The 23,853-nt window shown below is 38.5% G+C and overlaps 1 protein-coding gene and 1 long non-coding RNA gene across 3 annotated transcripts in view; one reads left to right on the top strand and one right to left on the bottom strand.

Annotated features, from left to right (window-relative positions):
• Positions 1–1,452, bottom strand: part of LOC135201080 (uncharacterized) — a 30,425-nt gene extending 28,973 nt beyond the window's left edge. Inside the window, exon 1 of one of the 2 annotated variants that reach the window (XR_010311446.1) lies at positions 1,314–1,452. This is a non-coding gene — a long non-coding RNA (uncharacterized LOC135201080). The remainder of the gene's footprint in view (positions 1–1,313) is intronic. The other variant, XR_010311445.1, reaches the window with a different exon arrangement.
• Positions 1,453–1,581: 129 nt separating this feature from the next.
• On the top strand, positions 1,582–22,945 carry LOC135201079 (histone PARylation factor 1-like). Its single transcript, XM_064229966.1, has 9 exons — positions 1,582–1,789; positions 9,470–9,593; positions 10,670–10,849; positions 11,142–11,278; positions 14,111–14,256; positions 14,702–14,937; positions 15,353–15,478; positions 16,793–16,920; positions 19,415–22,945. Exons 1-9 carry the CDS (start codon positions 1,637–1,639, stop codon positions 19,475–19,477), a joined length of 1,293 nt encoding a protein of 430 aa, XP_064086036.1. The 5' UTR covers positions 1,582–1,636; the 3' UTR covers positions 19,478–22,945.
• Positions 22,946–23,853: the final 908 nt, after the last annotated feature.

Raw genomic sequence — 23,853 nt, 5'->3', positions numbered from 1 at the left:
GCCTTATTGACAGGTTAGGGTAAGTAAAGGTTAGGCCAGGATATAACAGAACTGAAAATCTCTTGGATGTGCTTAAAGGCAGCCCACCAAGAAACCTAGCCAAGGCCAGTGCACGTGTTCGAACGGAGACCTAGACCCATATATAGTCATCCCGTTCCAAATTTTCGTGATTCGGTTATACTGAATTTGTATATGTATATGAGAGAGAGAGAAGAGAGAGAGAGAGAGAGAGAGAGAGAGAGAGAGAGAGAGAGAGAGAGAGAGAGACGAATAATTGTTTACGAGCATGAAAAAGTACCCAAAGAATTGTGAAAAAAAAAGATTAATACACATCTCAGATCTTGTATAATACTCCATCGGCCGCATCAGTGTACTGAGTAAATCTCGTGTGTGTGTGTGTGTGTGTGTCTTGGTTCACACGATTTCCGGTGACAAACTCTACAGCTCAACCATGGTGACAATGATGAAGTCATTTTCAGTCCTCTGTAATAGAAAACTAATGAGATGGCTATATTTGTCCGTCCGTCCGTCTTCTCTTTTTCTGTACGCACTTCTGTCCGCCCTCAGACCTGAAATAACACAGATAGGCTACACTGCTGCAAATTGGTTGATCATCCACCAACCAATCATCAACCAAACTGCAGCCTTCTGGCCTCCTCGACGCATTTTTCTTATTTTTTTCTCTCTTTAGTATTTTCTCTGTTCTCAGTAATGTTGTTATTATTATTATTAGAGAGAGAGAGAGATAGGCCTATAGAGTTATCGGCAACCCGAAGAAGAAAGGGTTATAGTCTCTCTCTCTCTCTCATCTATGAGAGAGATACGTAGAAATTCACGCCACCACAGTTAAACCTTCGCTGATAGCTACTACACTTTCACAAATGCACACGAATACACACATACACACACACACACGTACTAGGTATAACCATCTAACTAAAACATTAAAAATTACCATCTGCAATAACAAGAGAAAAATGGCATAAGAAAGTATAAGAGATGGAAGGCAAAAGAAGAAAAATAAAAGATAAAAAAAGTGGGAAAACGGGCTAAAGAGTAAATAAATATAACTAAAATAATGGCTAAGCGTTTCGTAATATAAGCTAAGAGAAAGGCAAGTCACGGGAAGAGAGAGAGAGAGAGAGAGAGAGAGAGAGAGAGAGAGAGAGAGAGAGAGAGAGATGAACTTGACATTAGGAAAAGGGCCGTTTGGACGTAAAAATAAAGATAGAGGCTATCTGATTATACATTCTGTATATGTTTACCAAAACAAACTCTTAAAAATAGAAAAAAATAAAACAAGAAATGCGAACTGTAGTAGGGATGCAAATGTTGCCAGCTTACACGACGAAATCTAGTCTTGTTTCTCTGGACGTACTGTAGTCCGTAATGCGCTGTTTGATGTTGTTACGTGCATAGACGCATTCATGGGGTTTATGTATGAAAGAGCAACGCATGAAAATGCGATGATAAGATGAAGTTGAATGAAATTGGAAGATAAAACTGTTGCGAGGATAGTTGCCAGATGTCGCCAGAGGTTTCATTCATAACTCCGCCCCCACAGGCCAGCGCCGCCCGTTCTTCAAGTTCAGTATCGCTTGAGAGTTCCTTGCGTTAGTGAGTTCCTTACCACACCATGGCGAGTGCCTTCGAAGACGACACAAGAATGGCTTGCATGTACGGGGATAAGTGTTACAGGAAGAACCGCGTGCATTTGCAGACCTTCAAGCACCCGGACAAGAGGAAGTGGAGTGACAGCGACACCGACGAAGAGGAAGAAGAAGAACAGGTAAAAAGAAGAGCAAGACGTCCTCCACCAAATTCGTGAGAAGGGGGCCAACCATTTTTGCTTTTGGTGCCCGGCCTTGAATTCGAAAGCACCGATATATATACCTGAAAATGGTTGAATTTTAAAAGGATATTTAAGCTATTTTTTTCCACTGCTTGGCTCTGCATTTTAAGGTCTTTGTTTAAGTTGAAATCTGCCTCGTAAGAGAAGGCTGTCTTGAATTGATTTGTGATACTACCGAGTCTTTGTTTGTCCAGGTTGCTATTAGCGATATTAACTTGCCTTTTTTAATTAGAATAATCATGCCTTGGTGTAGTACTATGAAAGAATTACCAAATAAATCACCTTCAGGCCACATTTCGTAATATGATTGAAATTCCGTAGAGTGTAGTATATCCGGTTACTATGGTAAAGTCATGGCGTTCGATAGTAGTATCCTAATTTAGCATAGAATAGAGGTTGTAAGCGTCGACTAGGTCACAAGACCTCCGTTTTAGGCGATTTAAGACTTGCCATATTGCTGAAATTCCTAAACCTTTGAAAAGTTGGCATAAGGTTCAATGGATCTTTAGAGATATTTATCATAACACTTAACCGTAATTCGGTTTGTAAACAGAATATATATTTATCTTTCGTTGTCTTCTGTGCATCATAATATCATTATATCCCACCTACACTGAATTGAATATCATTATATCCCACCTCACACCGAATGGAATGCCGCTGTCATACGATAAACCCGCCGACGTCATAAACGTATACTAGTTGCGCCCTTGAGTAATCGTTAGGAAATTCTTCGGGAAAAATCAAGGAGAGAGGGTCCTTGACTAACTGTTACAGGTGAGGAAGGAGGGTGGACCATTTTCCTAGTTTAGGGGAAATGCCGTCTTGCCTTTGTGTCGAGAACACCTTTCACTTTCCGTTTTGGCGGGTTCCTCACGCCATCTTGGCCCGTAAACGATAATTGGGGTCTCTTGGATTTCACTGTGGCTTATATATATATATATAGATATACATATATAATATACATACATACACACACACACACACACACACGTGTATAACTGAATCACGAAAGTTTGGAGCGTGATAAATGCATAAATAAAGGTATAAGCCACGAGGGACAGTGAAACACAGGAGTTCCTTCGTGGCCTTTACATCTTTATTTATATATACACAATGTTTCTGTAAGGAAGATTACATGTACGTTTTTGGACAATTTCTCCCCAAAATATCTCGAAATTTCGACACGAAAACACGTAGTTATATAGTATAACCTTCACTCCGGAATGCACATCATTATATTTTTACGATCGTGACCTTGAAAATCAGTAGATAATTAAATTACGATCACCTGAAGGCACAGAACGGCGCTAAAATTAATTCCCGCCAAATTAGCGGAGGCGTGGCGTGCTTGCCGCCAAAATGTATGGGGGAAGATCTCTCTCCTTTCTACCTCCCTCTTTCATGTTGGCTGCCATCGCGTGTAAGTTGATATATCCACACATTGACTATAGTCTTGCAACGGGTTAGATTTCAGATACTAGATACGCCCACACGTGTGCTTTAGTTTTGTAACGGGGTTACATTGCGTATAAGGAAAACTTAGTGGCATTTCCTTGGTTAATCCGATTGCCGTCTCACACCTGGTAGAAATTTCGTCGCTGGAATTTACCAGTTTCCGAATGAATGAAATCCTTCCTTGGTTGAGTGTGTGTGTGTGTATATATATATATATATATATATATATATATATACATACATACATACATACATACATACATACATACATACATACATACACCAGCGTAAACATAAAAATATCAACATGAAACGTTAGTATCTCAAATGATCTCACCTGCACTGGATTATATCTACGCCCATTTCTATACTTTTCAGTCCTTACATTTTAAAATGAAGCTGTGCTCTCTCTCTCTCTCTCTCTCTCTCTCTCTCTCTCTCTCTCTCCTCTCTCTCTCTCCTCTATATATATATATATATATATATATATATATATATATATATATATATATATATATGTGTTTTTCAAATATTCATATACTATATATAACTACCTATCTCACTAACCAAGTCACTATTGGATGTTGTCAGACAACCTGGTAGGATTTTATATATATATATATATATAAGATATATGTATATATATATATTATATATTGTACATAATAGTAAGAAAAGTGTATTGTCCGCTTTTGCAACATATTTTATCAATTGACAAGGGGCTTGATGAGTCAGTGTACGCCCCTAGGGAAGCCCCGTAGCAATATAACACGTTTATTCGTCACACGTTTAACACTGGTGGAGTGCATATCAATTGTAAGCATATGCTGCCATGATTCAAGCAAAAATAATAGTGCATTAGTACCCTGATACTAAGTCTCCTTGCATTTAATACATTTTTATGTATTTGTGACTTTACTCATTTTTTCCTTTTAATAAGCAAGATCTCTTCTTCTTCCTGTATTTCACTTTACTGCCTTTTACTTCTTATATAAATTAGGTTCATCCTTTGAATAATAATAGTAATAATGATATATTCTTTGGAAGCTTGAATTTCAAGTCAGTGGCCCCTTTGGTTGGCTTGTTCCATATGGTTAGGTTTCTTTATCTTCTGAATAATAATGATAGTAATAATAATGATATTCTCTGGAAGCTTTTAATAATAATAATGATATTCTCTGGAAGCTTTTTGAGTATGAAGTCAGTGGCCTCTGGTGGACTCTCTTCACCTCTGAATAATAATGAAAATAATAATATCCATCAAGAACACACATTAAAATGACACCAACTCTCCATGCAACCTTCAGGGAAACAGAACTCGCAGAAGGAATGTGATAAATGCTACAGAAGCGAGAAAGGGAACAAGAGAAGAAACAAACTGGTGGGGAAAAAAAAGACAGAGAGAAGCAAATGAACAGGCGCAGCCTGACCCCGGAAGCCGGTTATGGCCTGGGGTCAATGATGTGCGATGGCTGACGGCAAGTTATGATATTCCAGTCCCACCGACCTGTCTGGACTACCCCTAGGGCAAGTGGATGGTCTTGGCAGCTGTTTAAGTATATTCATGGTGTTGACAGGCTAGTAAATGTCAGTAGTTCACGACCACCACGTTTGCTTGGTTAAACTTGCTGGTATTTTAGTCGTTGTCTTCTTCTTCTTACTATTATTATTATTATTATATATATTATTATTATGTGAGGTTTTTTTTCTTTTCTCTTTCTTTCTTTGTACATTCAGTCCGTGATAGTTTCATTTTGGCTTGTGCTGGTGTTTTCAGCAATACAGTCGACCCATGCTATAATTATATACTGTTCGCGGGAAATTCATGTATTCGCAGTATTTTTTCCATGAGAAATGTATTCACCAAATTACTGAATTTTCCTATTAACTTCATGATTAAATGTACTTCTTGTGATAAAAATTATTTAGAAAACCAGGTATATACAAGCATTTTTAGTGGGTTTTTCTTGAGTTTGAACTAACAAAACATGCAGTTTTCAGTGTTTTTATGGGGGTTCTAGGTCCGTATATATTCGCAGTGTCTAGCTATTCGAGTGCGGGTCTGGTCCTTGTCCCTTGCGAACATGGGTGATCCCCTGTAATAAGTTGAGAGTACAATTATAGTAGTACGTACTAGTATATTTGCTTACGAATTTATTTTTAATATTTTTATCTTCGCACTACAAGAATCCTATTGGCTGTAATCCATTCAGTGGATGCTTGCTTTTCTTCAGGAAATTGCAGTACTAGTACACTTTTTGAATTGTACAGTAATGGCATTTTAGTACATTTTTATCAGTTTATTAACTTAATCTATTTTTTCTTTCGTAACAAGTGAGATCTTTCTGCATTTCCCTTTACCTTCTCCTATTTCTTCCTAATGGACACCATCATATTCTTTGGAAGCTTGAATTTCAAGTCAGTGGCCTCTGTGGTGGGTTTGCGCCAAATGTAATAGGCTTCATATTCTGAATATAATCATAATATAATTATGATAATAATGCTATACCTGGAATAAACACAGGACTAACAATAATAATAAAAACTGTTCCATATTGGAAGTATTATCCATGATATTGTAGCAGTGTCATTGATAGTCAGCCTTTTGGAATGTGATAAACTGTTATCATTGGCCTAAAAAGCATTGTAGTAAGCAACAGTCATTTGTTTGAACAGTAATTTTTGTCATAGGTTTGGCCGTTTACTGTTCCGTGGAAGGTCTGGGTAGTTGTGTTTAAATAATACGTATGCTGATGGTCCAGGACCCGAGGTCACAAGGACTACTGATATCATGTTGATATAGAGATGTGGTACAAGGTCACTTGTGTAGTTTGTAGAGATAAAGGTGGTATTATTAGGTCATTGCATGGTGCTACTGGGTCATCAGGCTATATAAATATTGCAGGTGATTTTGGGAAAGAAATTTATAAAAGAAAGAGAACTTTATCTGTTAAGTCTGATAACTGGCAAAAGTAATGAAGTAAAATTGAAGGGGAAGTTAAGGACCTCTATAAAGTTGGTTCCCATAGTCTGTTATTAATAATGCATATAGTTGCTTTATGCTGTATTTTTTGAGTTTATTTTTTATTTGTTTTATTTGCTTAAGAGTCATGACATTTTTGGTGCTTATATTTTTTCCACCTTTTACTGAATGTGTTCAGAAATGCATACTTCCTCGCAGGGAGTTACCGCCATCAGTTCACCTCGTGTGGTGCACTTTACGCACTATACTTAAGAGCCTTTGCAGCATCCCATGGACCCCTAGCTGCAACCTCTTTCATTCCTTTTACTGTATGTCTGTTCCTATTCTCTTTCTTCCATGTGACTTTCCACCCTCTCTAGCAATTGTCTCATACAGTTGACCCAGTCTGACTGCCCCATAACTGTTTTCCTGCCCCAGGCTTCAAGCCTGTGCAACACTTTATAGCTGTTTCTTTTCTTCCATTTCCACTCCACTTGCCTTACATCTTGCTGCCAACTTCTGTAACTGTTAGGTCATGTGCAAATGTGGCGCTTTCTCCCTGTTGCAGATTTAGATCCATTTACCGCACCACGTCACGTTTGCTTTCTGGATCTGTGTCTGTGTTCAACCATTCCAGCTCCTTTTCGCTGTTTTTAGTGTTGCATGTCGGAAGATGCTCAGACGCTTAATATTAAATATTACAGTGCCCCCCTCCCCCTCCTGTACTCATGGGGGATTTGCTCCAGACCCCCCCACGAATACTTAGACCCCTATGAAAATGCTTACAACTGTATAGTTTGTAGTTTAAACTCTAGAAAAAAAACCCAAAAATGCTTATGCCTCATTTTTGCAGCAGTTATGACAAAGTGTGTTAATCATAAAATGAAAATATACAGTGTAATCTGTGAATATATTTCTCATAGAAAAATATCTGGAATATGCGAATTTCCTGCGAATAATGGATAGATATGTTCCATAGAGAAATCTGCGAATACAGAAGATGAACAATATTCATAAGAACAATCCCACAAAGGGGTCCATTGCCTTGAAATTCTAGCTTCCAAAGAATATGATGCTCATTAGGAAGTAAGAAGTCAAGGGAAACATAGAAAGAAGAGATCTCACTTATTGAAAAGAAGAAATAAGTGAATAGATGGAAATGTATTATAGCTATAAAGCCTAAATTTCATGAAGCCTTGTAATGGATTCTGGTGGTGTTTTTGGTGTTATGAAAGTTGCAGTTGGTATAATAGTAAAATTTATAATTCTGATGAGTTAGCGTAGGAGTACAGTACGGAGAAATGGGCTTAGTAATTTTATGCAGGTGTATATCGGGTAGAAATATGTTCAGTGCACTATATATTAAAATGCTGTGTCCTTGGACAATTCATTGGACGCCTCGGTGGCGTTGTTGGTATGGTGTTTGCGTCCCACCTCGGTAGTCGCGGGTTCGATTCTCAGCAATTCCGTTGAAGAGTGAGAGATGTGTATTTCTGGTGATAGAAGTTCACTCTCGACGTGGTTTGGAAGTCACGTAAAGCCATTGGTCCCGTTGCTGAATAACCACTGGTTCCACGCAATGTAAAAACACCATACAAACAAACAATTTATTCTATCTTTTGCTTTTGTATGTTATTTGTTTTTCATGTTACTCTCCCTATTTGTAGTTTGTATACTATGTGTATTTTATCGTGTCATCTTTGAATGTCTTGTAAATCTCACTTAAACCAGTCTGCAATATCATTCTTAGGAAATTAATGCTGGTCTAAGCGTTGTAGTTCTTGGTAATGATTCGAGATATTAAGATTCTTCTTCTTCTTTTTTCCCACATATCCATACATTAAGGAGTCAGTTACCTTATGTGCTTTCTCTTCCTCCACTGCCTTCTATCAAAGGCATCATCCTCCACCAAACCTCTTCTCTCCATATCATCCTTCACTTTATCTCGCCCTCTAATTCTCTCTCCCCCTCTCGATCTTCTTCCTGTAACAGCTTGAGATTATTTAAATCAAAATCACCTGCCAATTTTGTGGCAGCTGTCAAGTGTTCAACTAAGGTTCTCAACCCTGCTCTAGATGTCCCTCCTCCTCCATGATTATTATCGTCATTATACAAGCTTTTGGGGCACACGCTATGCGTGCTGGAACCCAGGGCTACCCTCCTGGTCCCCTACCTACCCAACCTCCACTGGGGGGCAGACAAACCAGTTTGCAATGGGTGGGTGGCTGTGTCATATCTCCGCTACTGTCACCCTGGGTAGGACAACGAGATAAAGATCCTCTCGGATTTCATTATCGTAGATAATTATTATTTGGGATGATTCATACCTGCTGTTAAAGATGGCTTGTGCCTCCGCGCTGATGGGCGAGGAGATAAAAGCTGTCATTTAACAGTGGGCAAGTGTCCTAATAATACATATTACCGACCTGTGAATAGCTAAAATTTGTGAATACTTAAAACCTGTCAAAAAACACTTAGTACTGCTTATTTTTTATAGTGAAAACGCAATAAAACCTTCTGAAAATGCTTATACCTGAGTATTTTAATAGCAGTGGTTGACTGGAACGCGAATCCACGAATAGCGGTGGTCGTCTAATGCATTGTATCTTCGCTTGAACATTTGAGGTTTTTTTAGCAGCACGACATCCTCAGGGATGCTGTTCCACAGTCCAACGGTGTGAGGAACAAAGGAACTCTGGAACTCTAGAGAAGTTCTCCAGTGAGGCAAATTTACTGCCTCTTGGTGCTGCTGTTCAGCACTGAATACTGGAATGGTTATGTGGTGCTGCAATGGATATAGGACATTAATCAAACTGAAACAGCAAGAAACATTGACCGTAGTTAATAATAAGCATCTTAGTCGTGGCAGGTTATGACAATGCACAAAAATGAAAAGGCAGCACCCTACTTACGAAAATTCAACTTACGAGCATTCAGCTTACAAACAAATGGGATCGCATATTAAAATTGCATTCTGGGTGCTCCACTTTGCCACCCATAAGTTCAAATTTTGTTTTGCCTGCTTATTCTGTACATGTACAGTATATTGTGTTTTAGGATGAAAAACATACAAAACTGTATTGATTTTAGATTATACGGTACTTAAATAGGCATGACGAGTATGGGAACCAACTTACAAGCAATTCAACATAACCAGTTGCTCACATCTGACCATACTGTTTTTTTTGTTTTTGCAGATGAAATCCGAGAACAAAAGACTGTGCACCACTTCACCCTCAAAAACGAAAGATGACTTTTTAATTCCGGAGAGTATCGCCAATGATGTGGCTTTGATAATGAGTCAGAGTTATAAAATAGAAGGTAAGTTTATTTGGTTGTGGTACATTCAGTGATAGTATACTGACAGTTGATGCATCCATTCTTTTCAACAAGCCTAAGGGGCCTTTGATCTTCCATGGTAAACAAATATTCATATGTTAAAAAGTAAAAAAAAAACTTAGCAGGAGGCCGGAACAGTTATGTAATTAACGACAGTGAAGAAGAAGTGAAAATGGGTAAAGATAGATGGTCTATGAGTAATCGTTAAAGAGAAACCCTGTAATAAGTTATTTAACTTTTTTAATTAATAAGATTTATTGTAAATGTGCGTAATTATGTTCTTTTGATGATGGAGATGTCAAAGAACTTTACAGACAACACCTTACTAACAGACATTCAGATGCATACAAACAAACGGATCGCAAATTAAAGTTGTGTTCTTAGCTCTCCCCTTTGCCACCCATAAGTTCAAGATTTTGTTTTGCAAACCTATTCTGCTCATACAGTACTGTATGTAGTACATTGCATAGTGTTTTAGGATGAAAAAGTGTACAATACTGTATTGACTCATTAGTAAGTACAGTGGTGTCTGTATGTTATTATTTATGTTATTTGTGATTTAATCACACCTTGCAAGATGTTGCAAGTTTCATTAACAAGGTTTTGGATATAAGACAGGAGGTGACAACTGTAGACTTGCCACACATCATTATTTTTTTTCTGTTTTTAGGACCACAATGAGAGAATATAGACCCCTATGGCAGAGTTTATATCTTTGGTTTTGTTTATATTTAGTGAAAATTTTATTTAACCCCTTAGGGGTGTAGTGCCGTCATTGCACCACATGATGTAGGCATTACTTAAGGTTCTTTGTAGTGTCCCTATTGCACCTAGCTGCAATCCCTTTCATTTCTTTTAATGTACCTCCGTTCATATTCTCTTTCCTGAATCGTTCTTTCCACCCTCTCCTATCAATTGTTTCATAGTACAACTGCAAGGTTCTATTTCTGTTAAGGTCCCAGCTCTCTGCCTCTGCACCAGCAGTAGTGAAAGCTATACTATAATGGAAAGGTATCTAGAAAATAAATCTTGAATTGAGTATTTATATTTTTCCTCAGAGGATGACGAGGACAGACCGCTAGAACCCTCGCCCGAGGTCGTTCACGAAGACTACCCAGTCAAAGAGTCTCCCGAAGACGTCAGGCTGAGCATCGAGCAGAAGTTCCTCTTGGAGATGCCTGACGATTTCTACAACCTCTGGGATCTGTGCGTCAAACTCAACAAAGATAAACCGGAAGGTAAGTCTAGAACTGAAAATTACTTCGAGTGCTTTTGCAGCGTCCCTGTGCTAAGGCCTCCAGCTACAACCTATTTCATTGCTTTTAATGTACCTTCGTTCAAATATTCCTCCATCTGGCTTTTCCCCTCTCCTATCTCAGTAGAAGTCATTGGTCTGTTTTTGAATGGTAAGGGTTTGAAGTATTGATTTAGTGGAATTAAAATGGCTTGTGTAGATGTAGAATGATGCAATAGTATATATGTCTTAGTTATTTTTTAACTTTGTGGTACTGATCAGTATTTTGTTTTCAGAGGCTCTTATCAAAGCAGGGCTGACCCTGGTCGGACCATATGACGTCTTAACGGGGAAGCTGAAAAACATTAAGGAGCGAAAAGTGTCGACTTATTTATGCCACTGGCGGTATTACTACGACCCTCCAGAGTTTATGGTCAGTCATATATACAGTGGGCCCATGTATTCACGGGGGATGCTTATGTATTAAATGAGACTGAAAATCAGTAGCTTTGTACCTGAAAAGAACTTTATTGCATTTTTAATAGGTCTTTTTTTATGCTCAAGTTGTTTTCAGTTAGTTTTGTATTGCATGAAATGATAGTCACCCTGCCTTAATTCTTACCATATAGCCTATTTATATATAAGATCATTTGTTGAATGTATGAAATTTTTTTAATTTTCAATTATGTTTTCCTGTTCACCTTCTCACTGGTAGTTTTGCCTTATATGTGTATTGCAGGACTATATCCAGAAAGTGATTCAGTTTGTTCCTATAGAAATATGTACAGATTGTCACCTCTGACAAAGGCATATTCCTCAGCACGAGCTGGAATAGGTTGTTGAAGCTTGGTAACAAGCTATTTTGCTGATTGTTAAAGTTGGTGAATAGGGAACTACCTCTCACTCACCTGCCTTCACCGAGCGCTTCATCTTCGGCTGAGTTGTTGAAACTTTTGTAAGTTTGTTGATAGAGGCTTTTCACTTTCTTTTTTTCCTCCGAGGGGTTAGTGCCGGTCGGTGCACGTCATGCAGTGCACTGTAGGCATTACTTACGGGTATTTGCGGCATCCCTTTGACCCTTTGCTGTAACCCCTTTCATTCCTCTTTCTTTGTTCTTACTCTCCACCCTCTCCTTTCAAACCTTTTTACTGTCAATTTTCATTTCAGCACTGGATGACTTCATAGGTCCCAGCGCTTGGCCTTTGGCCTACAAGTATACAGATTCTATTAGTTTTTATTTTTAATGTGGTTAAAATGTATGAAAAAAAAGTGAATAGTCATTGTGAGGGATAGGGCCGCATATGTGAGCACTTCTTATCTCTCTTAGTTGTTGACTCACACAGGCATTGCAGTTCCTGTAGAGACAGGATATGAAATCATCTTTCCTCTTGATGGAGTGTCTTGAGTGGTCTCCTTCCCGTTGTGAGAGATTTGGTAAGAAGAAGAAAAAGAAGCACTTGCTAGTTTCTTTTGTGGTGTTCATGTTCATTGGTAACACTGCCAAATCATTCTGGTTCCTCCTTCTCAGAGGGAACTTTAGTGAAGTAGCAGCCTGCCTATACTCCTTCACTAATGGGCCAATCGCTTCCCTAGCAAGACCCTGACCCGCATACACAACTTGGCGCCACCTATTCCTGATTCTTTTCTCGTCCCAGGAATGTTGTTATTGATTGGGACAGGTATCCCAGTATGCCTGCCCCTTTTTGTCAAGGTGTTGTGAGAAATTCCCCCTGGCCCACTTTACTTTTTCAGCCATGCATTCAGAGGTACTGCCTGACATTTCAACCCCTCAAGCCAGATGCATGAAGGTTGTCAAACATCTTTCCAGAGAGAAGCTTTTCTTTCAAGACTGTTGGAGATGTCTGACTACCTCCTTCATTCCATTGCAGACTTGTACTGAGGAAAGGAGGCCATCTTCTGTGATTGATATCATAGAAAGGGCCTTCTACCAATTAGAATACAGTATTTGTTTAGTGGATCGCTAATTTCCCAGTGTACCTTTATTGAGACGGGTGCTCTGTCTTGGCAGTGAAAGGCTACCGCTTAACCGTGAGCTAGGTAATCAGACGTGAGGATATGGATCTCTCTTTGCCAGTAGTCATGCATACTCATGGGGAACTTTGGGCGCAGTCTTGTTTGCTGATTCTTATCTAGTTTGAATGATTGGAGGGTGGGGATTTCCTCTCATTCTTGGTTCTTGGTTGTTCATGAGATCTTGGCAAAAACTCAGAACCTGACAGATGAGGTTACAGCTCTGCAGGTGAGAATTACAGTCATCAACTTGAGGCAAGCTCATGAATTGGGGTGTGTAGCTTTCAGGAGAACTTTGACTTTTTCAGGTATTGTAGGCTGTTGTCTGGAAATACCAGGCCACAGTCACCTCGTTCTACATGAGAGAGATCTCCCACAGGTTCCTGGACATCTCCTTGAGACGTGGTGACTGCTCAACAGGTTGCGTAGCTACCCAGCTGTGTTTGGATAGAAGAATATCTTGCCTAAGTGTCTGATTAAGTAACTAGTGTCCTCTTTCCTTTGCAATCCCTACATGGAGCAGCAGTTAAGGCTGAGTACCTCATAGTTTGCTCCAGATGTAGGTAAACTACGCAATCTTTCATCCAGTTTTAGACCTTTTTCTTAAGATGTGACACGCTCAGCTCTTCCCTGTAAGAAGATGGTTGGCAGATGTTAGAGCTGTAATCTGAACCCATCAGTCGTTTTCGCTGGATATTTGCAACACTTAATGTTGGTAACTCACAGGTTCTCTCAACATTTCCATACTTGAGTGAGGCTCTGTCCTACCACTCTGGAATCCTTATGTCAGATAGAGTAGCTGGACATAGGAGTCAGCACTCCTTCCTCACATACGTGACCAGAATCGGGACATTTCTGGCGGGTTTTCAATTTCCAGTCAGTTGAGAGATGACCTCTAAGAAATGAGTTTCCTACATAAAAGGCAGTGGTTTGTGTTTATGCAAGAAACAGATTTTCAAAGTTCTATTTTTCCTAGATATGCTAACCAGAGCCTTGCATTGTATGTCTCATCTCACCCACCCAACACTAACTTAAGCACTAGTCAACTACCCTGTTACTAAATTTCAATGATCGATACAAGCTCGCCCTGAGAAATACTTCTACTTAAAGGGCTATTGTTTGAATAGGCAGGAAAGAATAACTAAATGCAAAAATTTACTTTTGGCTCGTTTCCCCGTAAATGTTTGCATGTTTTGAAAAACAGTAAATAATCATAACTTTTTTTTTTCAACAGACTGTCATAGCAGGAAGCGATAACGAGTTCCACATTGGATACTATAGGGATGACCCATTCTTGTTACCAAACTTCGTAGCCTCCATGTCAAACGTTAAGCCAGGGGTTGTGACCCCTCTGGGTGAAAACATTTTCGCTGGTGTATGGTAAGAAAAGGCTTCAAGTGAAGTTCTATTAGTTGTACTACTTCATCTCCACCACCACTCCATCATTTTTACATCACATTTTTCATTTACTCCCCCCTGGGATAATGCCACCAGTGCACCTCACACGGTGCGCTGTGGGCATTACTTGCGGTTCTTTGCAGCGTCCCTTCCTAAGGACCCTAGCCGCAACCCCTTTCATTCCTTTTACGATACCTCCATTCATATTCCTGCTTACATCTTACTTTCCACCTTCTCTCAACAGTTGTTTCTTAGTGCAACTGCAAGGTTTTCCACCTGTTAAACTTTTCAAACCTTTGTACTGTGTACTTTTGGCCTAAATTTTATATTCTATTCTATAGTTGTAAGGAGTCCTTTATGATGAATTGGGAAAAGCACCGTATGATTCTATAAGCACGATTCACTAACAGAAAGTTCTGCATTGCAGTGCGTACTTGACTCAGAGGATGAAGGAAGAAAACCCTTTCAAAAAGACTGCCCTACAGAGACTGTACAAGGAAGTGGAAAGTTATGCCAAGTTGAAAAAGTTGTCCCTCGAACTGAGAACGCCAGCAATGAAGGAGAGAAAAAAGAGGGTTGTAGCAAAGACCTTCAACAGTGCGGGCATTGTGGTTTACGTGGACGAAACGGGCGTCGGATATAGGCCGTTGCCTGAGAGTGATGGTAGGTAGTATTGTGTGGTTGGGGTTTTATGTTTATTTTCTCAAAATTTTCTGGACAATTTTAATTTGCGATCCCATTAATTTGTATCTGAGTGTTTGTAAGCTGATTGTTCATTAGTAGGGTGGGTCTATACCAGGATATAATACAGTGGTATGGTAGACCTTATTAATCAGTCAAGGGAGTTTTGTCAGACTTTTTGTCATTTTCAAATAACCTGGTTTTTTAATTTTTAAGAATGCAGGTTCTTAGATCACTCTGACATTTTTTTTATTATTAATGAAAACCTTTTAAACAGCCCTCACTATAAGTTAATTTTTAACACTGTTGTTTGATTTTTTTATTTCTACACTGTAGTTCCAATGATATTTTAATAGCATAAGGAATTTGAAGCTTATTGCTTTCTGTCCCTTTCCAGCTACTCTCAGGAAAATTCTTCAGAGAGTGACTGACGCCAAAACAGATGAAGAACGGCTAAAGCATTACGACGATTTGCAAGAAATCATAACAAATGTGCAGTTTGCTACCGATGAAGGAGATTATGGTAAGAGAATTGTTCATATTCAGATGTTCTCTTTCCTCTGGCTTCCTTTTCTCCCAACACTCAATTCATAGTTTAGCTGTGAGGTTTTCCTCCTCCTTACTGCCTGTTTCTGTTTTAGCGCTGAATGACCTCAGAGGTCCCAGCACTTGGCCTTTGGCCTAAATGCCTTATTCTGTTCCCCCCAGGATCTCCTTTTACAAGTTTAGAAATGCAATGAGTTTTCCCAAGTTGGATATGTCTTGTTTTGTGCCTGAATTTCTCCTTAGGCCAAGCTTTCCATCTACTCTTTTCCCCCTTGTTGATTTTTTTTTTACCCTTTGTACTAGTTGTATTTCCCTTAGTGAGGTATCAATTAAATTGCACCTTGTTTGACACCCCAAAATGGTATTAAAGGTTCTGGGCAGCGTGGTTGGTATGGTGTTTGCTTTCCACCTCGGTGGTCGCGGGTTCGATTCTCGGCCATTCCATTGAGGAGTGAGAGATGTGTATTTCTGGTGCTAGGAAGTTCACTCTCCAGAAGCGTGGTTCATGGAAGTCAGAGGCCGTAAAGCTGGTTGGTCCTGTTGCTGAATAACACTGGTTCCATAAACAAACAAAACAAAGCATCCTGCTGGTTCCAACTATATTTTGCATTCTGCCTTCTACTTTCATACCTTCTCACGTAACTGTCCCATTTCTCTAACTTGACCTTCATACGATGCACTCTAGGCATCACTTAATATTCTTTACAGCGTCCCTTCCTCCCCAAGCTACAACCTCTTTCATTCCTGTTACTGTGTCTTTGTTCTCTGTCTTCTGTCTTACTTTCCTTCATCTTCAAATAATTGATTCATAAAGCAGCGGTGAGGTTTTCCTCCGGATACAACTTTCAAACTTTTTTGCTCTATTTCTGTTTCAGTGCTGAATGACTTCATAGGTCCCAGTGCTTTGTCTTTAGCCTCATTTCTGTATTCTAACTTTCCACCTTCTCCTATCAATTGATTCGTAGTGCAACTGCGAGGTTTTCCTCCTGTTACACCTGTCAGACCTTTTTACTGTCAGTTTCCATTTCAGTGCTGAATGACCTCATAGGTCCCAGTGCTTAGCCTTTGGTGGCCTAAATGCGATATTCATTTCTGTATCCTGTTCTATTCTATCTTAACCTTGCATCAATTTCACCTATCTTTTAAAAACCAATCATTCTGGCATACCTTATCTACCTCTTCTTCCCTTCTTATCTCTAACCCTAACCATATTCTTTAAGATGACAAACCTACACATTTCATCTGCTTCTATTTGTAAGTGGGACATGTTTTTTGTTTGTTTTTTTGACAGGAATGGGCCTTGAGCTGGGGCTGGACCTTTTTGCATTTGGGGGAGAAGTCTTCCACAAGTCCATTTTCCATCTGTTGAGCGTCGCGTATGAACTGCTGAGCAGAGAGCCATACATCGACATCATACAGGTAAGGAGTGTTTTTACGGCATTCAGTTCAGCTGCTATACATACGGTAATTATTTTTATAAATAAGTTTAACCCAACCGCTAAGTTTCCTCTCAGAACGTAGGACTTCTCAGGAGTTTTAAACAGCAATATAGTTCCTAGGTAAATTTAGATAGCTAGATGGGAAAGGATTATTATTTATTATTCAGAAGAAGATGAACCTTATTCATTTGGAGCAAGCCCACCAGAGGGGCCATTGACTTGAATTTCAAGCTTCCAAAGAATATGGTGCTCAAAGAGAAGGTAAAGGGCAATACAGAAAGAAGAGATCTCACTTATTGAAAAGGAAAATGGAATTGTTATCAAGATGTGTTTTCATGAATTTAAGGTATACGTATACTGAAACAAGGCTATATTTTAATAAGACGCCAAATGAAACATGGGGAAGCAGAGTTAGATAGAAATATTAACGTGGATCAGGTTTAGCTACCCATTATCTTTCTTAGTAACCTTCCACAAGAGTGTAGTGACCACATAAGAACAGTGCACAAGAAATAGCAAAAACTAATACAGTATTAATTCAGTTATCTGCAATAATACATTCCACCCCGTATGTAGGGTAGTGCCCCATAGCTGCAACCCCTTTCATTCCTTGTACTATGATTCCATTCATATTATCTTTCTTCCATCTTGCTCTCTACCCTCCCCTAACAATTATTTCCAATTGCAACTACGAGGTTTTCCTCTCTTTTACACTCTGAAACCTACCTATCCAGCACTGAATGACCTCATAAGTCACAGTCCTAAACCCCTATATTCCATTCCAATAATACGTTCCAAGACTTGTGGTTCTGGAAGCAGCCATATTAATATCTGGTTGTTTACTGTCTCTGCCCTTTTATGTTATGCACGAGTATCTTATTGCATGTTAATATCCCAGAATCAAATGTGATTTATATGATTCTTCATTAGTAAACACATTGCATCACCTGTTTACTCAAAGTTTCAATCAATAATACAAGATTACCTAAGCTGAAGTAGGTTGTGATGTGTTTTGGGCGACGTGAGGATTTGCAAACTCTCGTATGCCATTCCATATAAGAGGCAATGAAGTGTTTCTTCCTGCCACACCATTGCACCGCCAAATAGAAGGTTTTTTTTTAGTTTTCGTTTTCTGTAAAAGAAAACTATTCAGATGTCTTTGTCTTTCTGTCCTCCCTTAGATCATAAAAACTACTAAGGTTGGTGGTTGCAAATTGGTATGATGATCATCCACCCCCCAATCATTAAACATACCAAACTGCAGCCCTCTAGCCTCAGCATTTATTATTTTATTTAAGGTTAACCATGGATCGTGTGTTTGGCACACCACAGAGTCCAATGCCACGGGCATGCAGACGAACCTTCATTTATTTATTTTTTTGTATGTATATTATTAGCCCAAGAAGAGCCTTTATTAGGCTCAGAGGTCTGGACAAACTAATCCTTTATAATAATAATAATAATAATAATGTATAGTATATAATCCACGTAAATTGGGGGTTGCAGGAGGTACTTGCTGATAATGCTGAGTTGCAGATACTATAGTAGATTCACAACAGCTGTGCATTTGATGTCTAGGCCAGTCCCTTATGACGCTCCTGATCGGCTGTTGATGAGCCAATGGCAGGGCAGGAAACTCTCAGTCTCTCTCGAGATTTCACATAGGCAGGATGTATGTTCCATCTCCTGATGTATACATCTATCATGAGAGGTGGAACATACATCTTGCCTATGTGAACTCGGGAGAGACTGAGATTTTCCAGCCCTGATTAGCTTATCAACAGCCAATCCTGAGTGTCGTAAGGGACTGGCCTAGACGTCTGCAAGGTTGATGTGAATCTACTATAGTGCCTATGTGGGCAATTGAGGGAATTATTAAATGACAAATCAACAATCTGAGAAATCACTGCTTTCATGAGCTGTAACAAAAGGCAGAACTAAAGAAATGTTACACACCATTTTCAAAACACTACACAGATAATCTGTAAAATCTTTTAACATTAAAGATATCCTGAAACCTCAAACAAAATTGTTAAATTGAAAGTGGAACAATTCTGCCTGGTGTCTTGCCTTTTGTTTGTGATTTGACAGAGCCAGTGTTGGTGGACTTCACAATGCAGTTTGAAGGATTTATGAAAAAAATAGCGTAGTGTTAAAAATACTGTGCATTTTGAATGTGAGAGAATATATGTAAATTATTTAATGCAGTTAAATTTGGTATAGGAAATATTTGCTTTAGAAAAGAGGAACGTCTTGATAATGGATAATGAGCTTATCAGTCTTACAATGTTTTTTATTTTTTGTAAACAAAAACAAGACAGACAGTTGTCTTAGGGCCTTTGTCTAGCCACAGTATATAAGAAAACGAATTGGCTGATCTTGTAAATTTAGAGATATGCCTAATTTTTGAACGATGAAATATAAGAGGTGTAAATAGTTAAAATGCATATCATAAGTCCCCTTTTGATTTTCAGGCGCACCTGAAGAATCGCCGACGTGGGAGCAACCTGAGCATTCTGGAAGTTGTTGATGGTTGATGTTAACAACGATCTCAAGTAATTTTTGAATTTAGCTAGTCTGTGGGGGGTGCCTCTTTGGTCTTTGGCAGGACACAAGAAAGTCAGAACACTTTTGTCCCCTCTGTTCTACTTAATGTTGATTTACCAACTTTCCATATTTGCTCGTGATTGTCTTGCGCTAAAATGCTGTCAAGGAAACTGTGTCATGGGTACAAACATAGTAACAACCTACTTGGTAAAGATGAAATGCTCTGGACATCTTGGAGTGTAAAAGATCATTCCATCTTTGTGGACGCTTTTGTTTTTTAAATCCTAATATATGCCCTGATTGGGAGGAGCGTACCTCAAGACATTTGCCTGTAATTTCATGGATTTTTGGTAGATTCTTACAAGCTGTAATAGAGGGAATGAGTTCAACGTTTGACACTGGTATTAGACTAGTTTAACTGTATAAAATTTACTGTATATTACAGTAACTATAGTAATCATGTTCTTTTTTTTCTCTCTTTTACAAGTTGGGTGTTCCTGTTTTTTAAAGAAAGAAATTCCTCTTGGATCTCTTCATCCTTCAAAGGTTCTTTCGTATAATTTTTGGTCTGTGATAATTTTTCTGTTTAAAAATTGATGTATTGTTTTGAAGGGTCACATTGTGTCGAAGGTCTTCTATCCCTTGACTCTTGATGTAATGCATTTAAATATTGTACGTTAATCCAAATACAGTTTGCTTATATGCCAGTAGGGAAATAAGCATCCATCGTATTCATCCCGGAATATGTTCACATGATATCATTTGATAACCACTTGAGATATCTACCTCACCACATTGAGAGAGCAGGTACTACTTTACCCAAATACAGAATGGATTGAGGAAGCTTCTCTTGAAAATTTGGCCTCTAGAACTATTATCTGATATCCAACTACCACTGCTTAGTTGAAAGTTACCAGCTGAATTGTATAGGTGATTAGTCACACAGTGATTTAAAAGAATGTGTTTTTATGGGCTTTGATAAGGAAATTGTAAGTTGTCAGGTAAAACCAAAAGATGTATCCATTGATAGAAATGTTATTTACACAAAATAAAACAGAGAGAGGTCAAAGTATTACTGGGAAAAGTAAAAGATATGTGTCCTATTTATTTAATGCACTTAGTTGGTTTTGTGTGAATGTCCCAACATATATGCGACAAGTATTGTAAAGTTTTCAAAACAAATCTGTCAAAGAAATTGTGCAGTATGTCCATTATTTTCAGTTAACTCATTATATGATTTTTACAAACCTTTAGGTCAGCACATGAAATTGAATTTTATCATCTCAGTCAGTGGTTAAACTGCTTGATAATGATAATTGAGTTCTTAACCAGGTTGTAGGATATTGTTTAACAATGTGTTACTGCCTTGAGTATGATAAAAATCTTTTACTTTGTCAAGGTGACAGTAAAGCTTAATATTTCACTTCCAATTGAAAATTGACTGGCATCACTACGATTTGGCTCTCGTTCGTAGCTATAGTACTTTCACATGAACCGTGCATTTGATGTCTAGGGCAGTCCCTTACGACGCTCCTAATTGGCTGTTGATAAGCCAATCACGGCTGGAAACAGTCTCGAGTAAGTTCACATAGGCAGGATGCATGTTCCACCCCTCCTGAGGGATGCTTTTGAAAGGCTTAGTCAGGAGAGGTGGAGTATAGATCCTACCCATGTGAACTCTAGAGAGAGAGAGTTAGTTTCCAGCCCTGTGATTGGCTTATCAACAGCCAATCAGGAGCGACGTAAGGGACTGGCCTAGACATCAAATGCATGGTTGACGTGAATCTACTATAACCGACACCAAGTTGTTAGCAAGTGATAAGATTTTATACTCTGACATCTATATGTGCATAATTGATTTGGTTTTTCACTTACTACAACTATAATTGGTTTTTCCAGTTTGATTGCTGCTGTGGCATATCACAGATTTGTATGATAATAATTCATGTTGTAATAAGAGCAGCAGTTTTGTTCATAATTTTAGAGGATAAATACACTGTTTGTTAATTATTACGTACAATCTTTTATAGGTGCAGGTGATCCATTAAATGGCAAAGTACATAACTAAGTCACACCTTTATTAAATAGTTTTCACAAAACACTTGAGTCGAGCACTAGAACTCCTCAGAATGATAAGGAACAAAATAAGTGTAGCCTTATGATGCTTGTGACTTGAATTTATGAGTGTTCTTTTCAAATTTTGAGCTTTGAACAGATGCCTTCTTGATTTCATTGTGCCATACATTCTCGCAACTGCACTCGAATCTACTCTAGAATGGCTGAAAATAGGCAGTTACTTCAGTGACTCCCGGCCTTTGACTTAAACTTAATTAGGTAAATATAATTCAAGCAAAAGGAAACAAGAATTGAGGTTACTCCATTAATTGAGAATAACCTACAGACGTATAACTACTTGCAAACAGAGTACATCAAAGCAGTCAAATAAGATTTGAACATATGTTGACCTGGACTAAGGGTCAGGCAGTGGGTCTGAACAATGTTTTTTGTGGCCTTGATCTTCACCTTTACATACTCGCTTAGCTGAACTGCATTTTATACTTGTGTGTTTTTACGACATCCAGACTACATTGTGTAGTACAGCAGAACAAGGAAATGTTAAAATGTAATCTCTCAGGTTTATTGGTAGGAAGAGTGACCAGTGCAGAATTGGGACAGTCGGAGATTCTTTCGTGTTGCTCTACAAACTTAGAGCACTGCTTCTTAAAAGTATACAGACACCACCCTACTTACAAACGAGTTATGTTCCGGACATCATTTGTCTATTGACGTCTTTGTAAGTGGGCCAAGGGGAGTGCTCTGAACACAATTTTAATTTGCAATCCTCTGTGTTTGTAAGTTGAATGTTCGTAAGAAGGGTGTTGTCTGCACTGAACTTCTTAATGGAAGACTTTATTCACATCCTGTGTTTAGTGCCTTATATTTATTTTATTATATGGTAGCCCTTTTGTGAAGATGTAGACTAATGCTTAGAGTAAATAGTGTATGTCTTAAGTTAGTCAAGCATGAAGTAATTGACGAACAATGATCTCGTATTTGCTGTATTGTCACTTTCCTATTTTGTTTATATTAACATTTTATATGCCGCTACACCACCGATGAGGGATGTTTGAGTGTGAATTTTGTATTTCCTAGAACTTGTTAACTTAATTCAGTATATTAGTTGTGCAAATGTTTATTGTTTACATGTCATTATTGCTTTTTCACGTAGGGGATGCAATAACGGAAGCCACTGTCTTCGTAAATGTGAAAATTATCCAGTGGGAAACAATTTGAACTTGCATTATTAGTCTGTACTCTTCTATTCATGAAATTAGTAATGTTTCCCATGAGGAGGAATAATGTTAGATTTATTCTAGAAAAGAGCAGAGAGTCAATGTGGTGAGTTGAGTTTAACATTATTCAACTGAGTTCCCATAATAAAGTGTCAATATAAGTAACGGTTTTTGTTTATTTTACCAGATTGTTACACTCGCAAGTTTTTGTCTTGTTGGCTGTCTGTTTCATTGCAACTCAGCCTGCAAGGATATTGTGGAATGAAGTGTATGATGTATCATCAGGCAGTGACAAAGGGTTGATAAGCTTGGCAACAGATCTTGGAGCTCCCATGTGCATCAGTCTGTATTTCACAGTTCATCTCTCTCCTTTTACAGACCTGTTCTTCGAAATGTATGGGAGGGTATTGTTGAGAAATGCAAATCAGATCTACATCTAGTATTCAATTTTCTTTTCGCATTGTGGAATAATGTTATGTCAGTCTCGCAATGGAGAGCAGTTGCAATTGATTCACAACAGCTACAGTGCTCTTAAGCTCTGCTGCAAGTTTGTAAGCTGTAGACTTTAAGATGCAAATGGTAGCATCATGCTTGTGTTGGCCCCCTCAATGGTTCAGGAGTGTAGGTAGATGCCAATGGTAACAGAATTTCATTAGTCACACATCCGAATTTTAATGTGCTAAGCAAACCCATGCTCCCCATAGTGGGGTAGTGCTGTCAAATTACCTCATGCAGTGCACTATAGGCGTTCCCTAAGGTTGTTGCTATATCCCTTCATCCCCTAGCTGCAACCCCTTTCATTTCTTTTGTGGTACTGTCTCTGTTCATATTCTCTTTCTACCATCTTTCTTTCCGTCCTCTCTCTAACTTGTTTCATAGCGCAACCTTGAGAATTTCTTCCTGTTATTCCTTGAAAGCCTTTTACTCCATTTCCCTTTCAGTACTGACTGAACTCATATATATATAGTATATAATATATATATATATATATAATATATGATATAATATATATATATATTGATATATATACGTATATATATATATTATATATAGATATATATATATATATATAT

This window comes from Macrobrachium nipponense, chromosome 27 (genome assembly GCF_015104395.2).
Source record: "Macrobrachium nipponense isolate FS-2020 chromosome 27, ASM1510439v2, whole genome shotgun sequence".
Classification (NCBI taxonomy): Eukaryota; Metazoa; Arthropoda; class Malacostraca; order Decapoda; family Palaemonidae; genus Macrobrachium; species Macrobrachium nipponense.
This window is presented reverse-complemented; position numbering and strand designations above follow the sequence as displayed.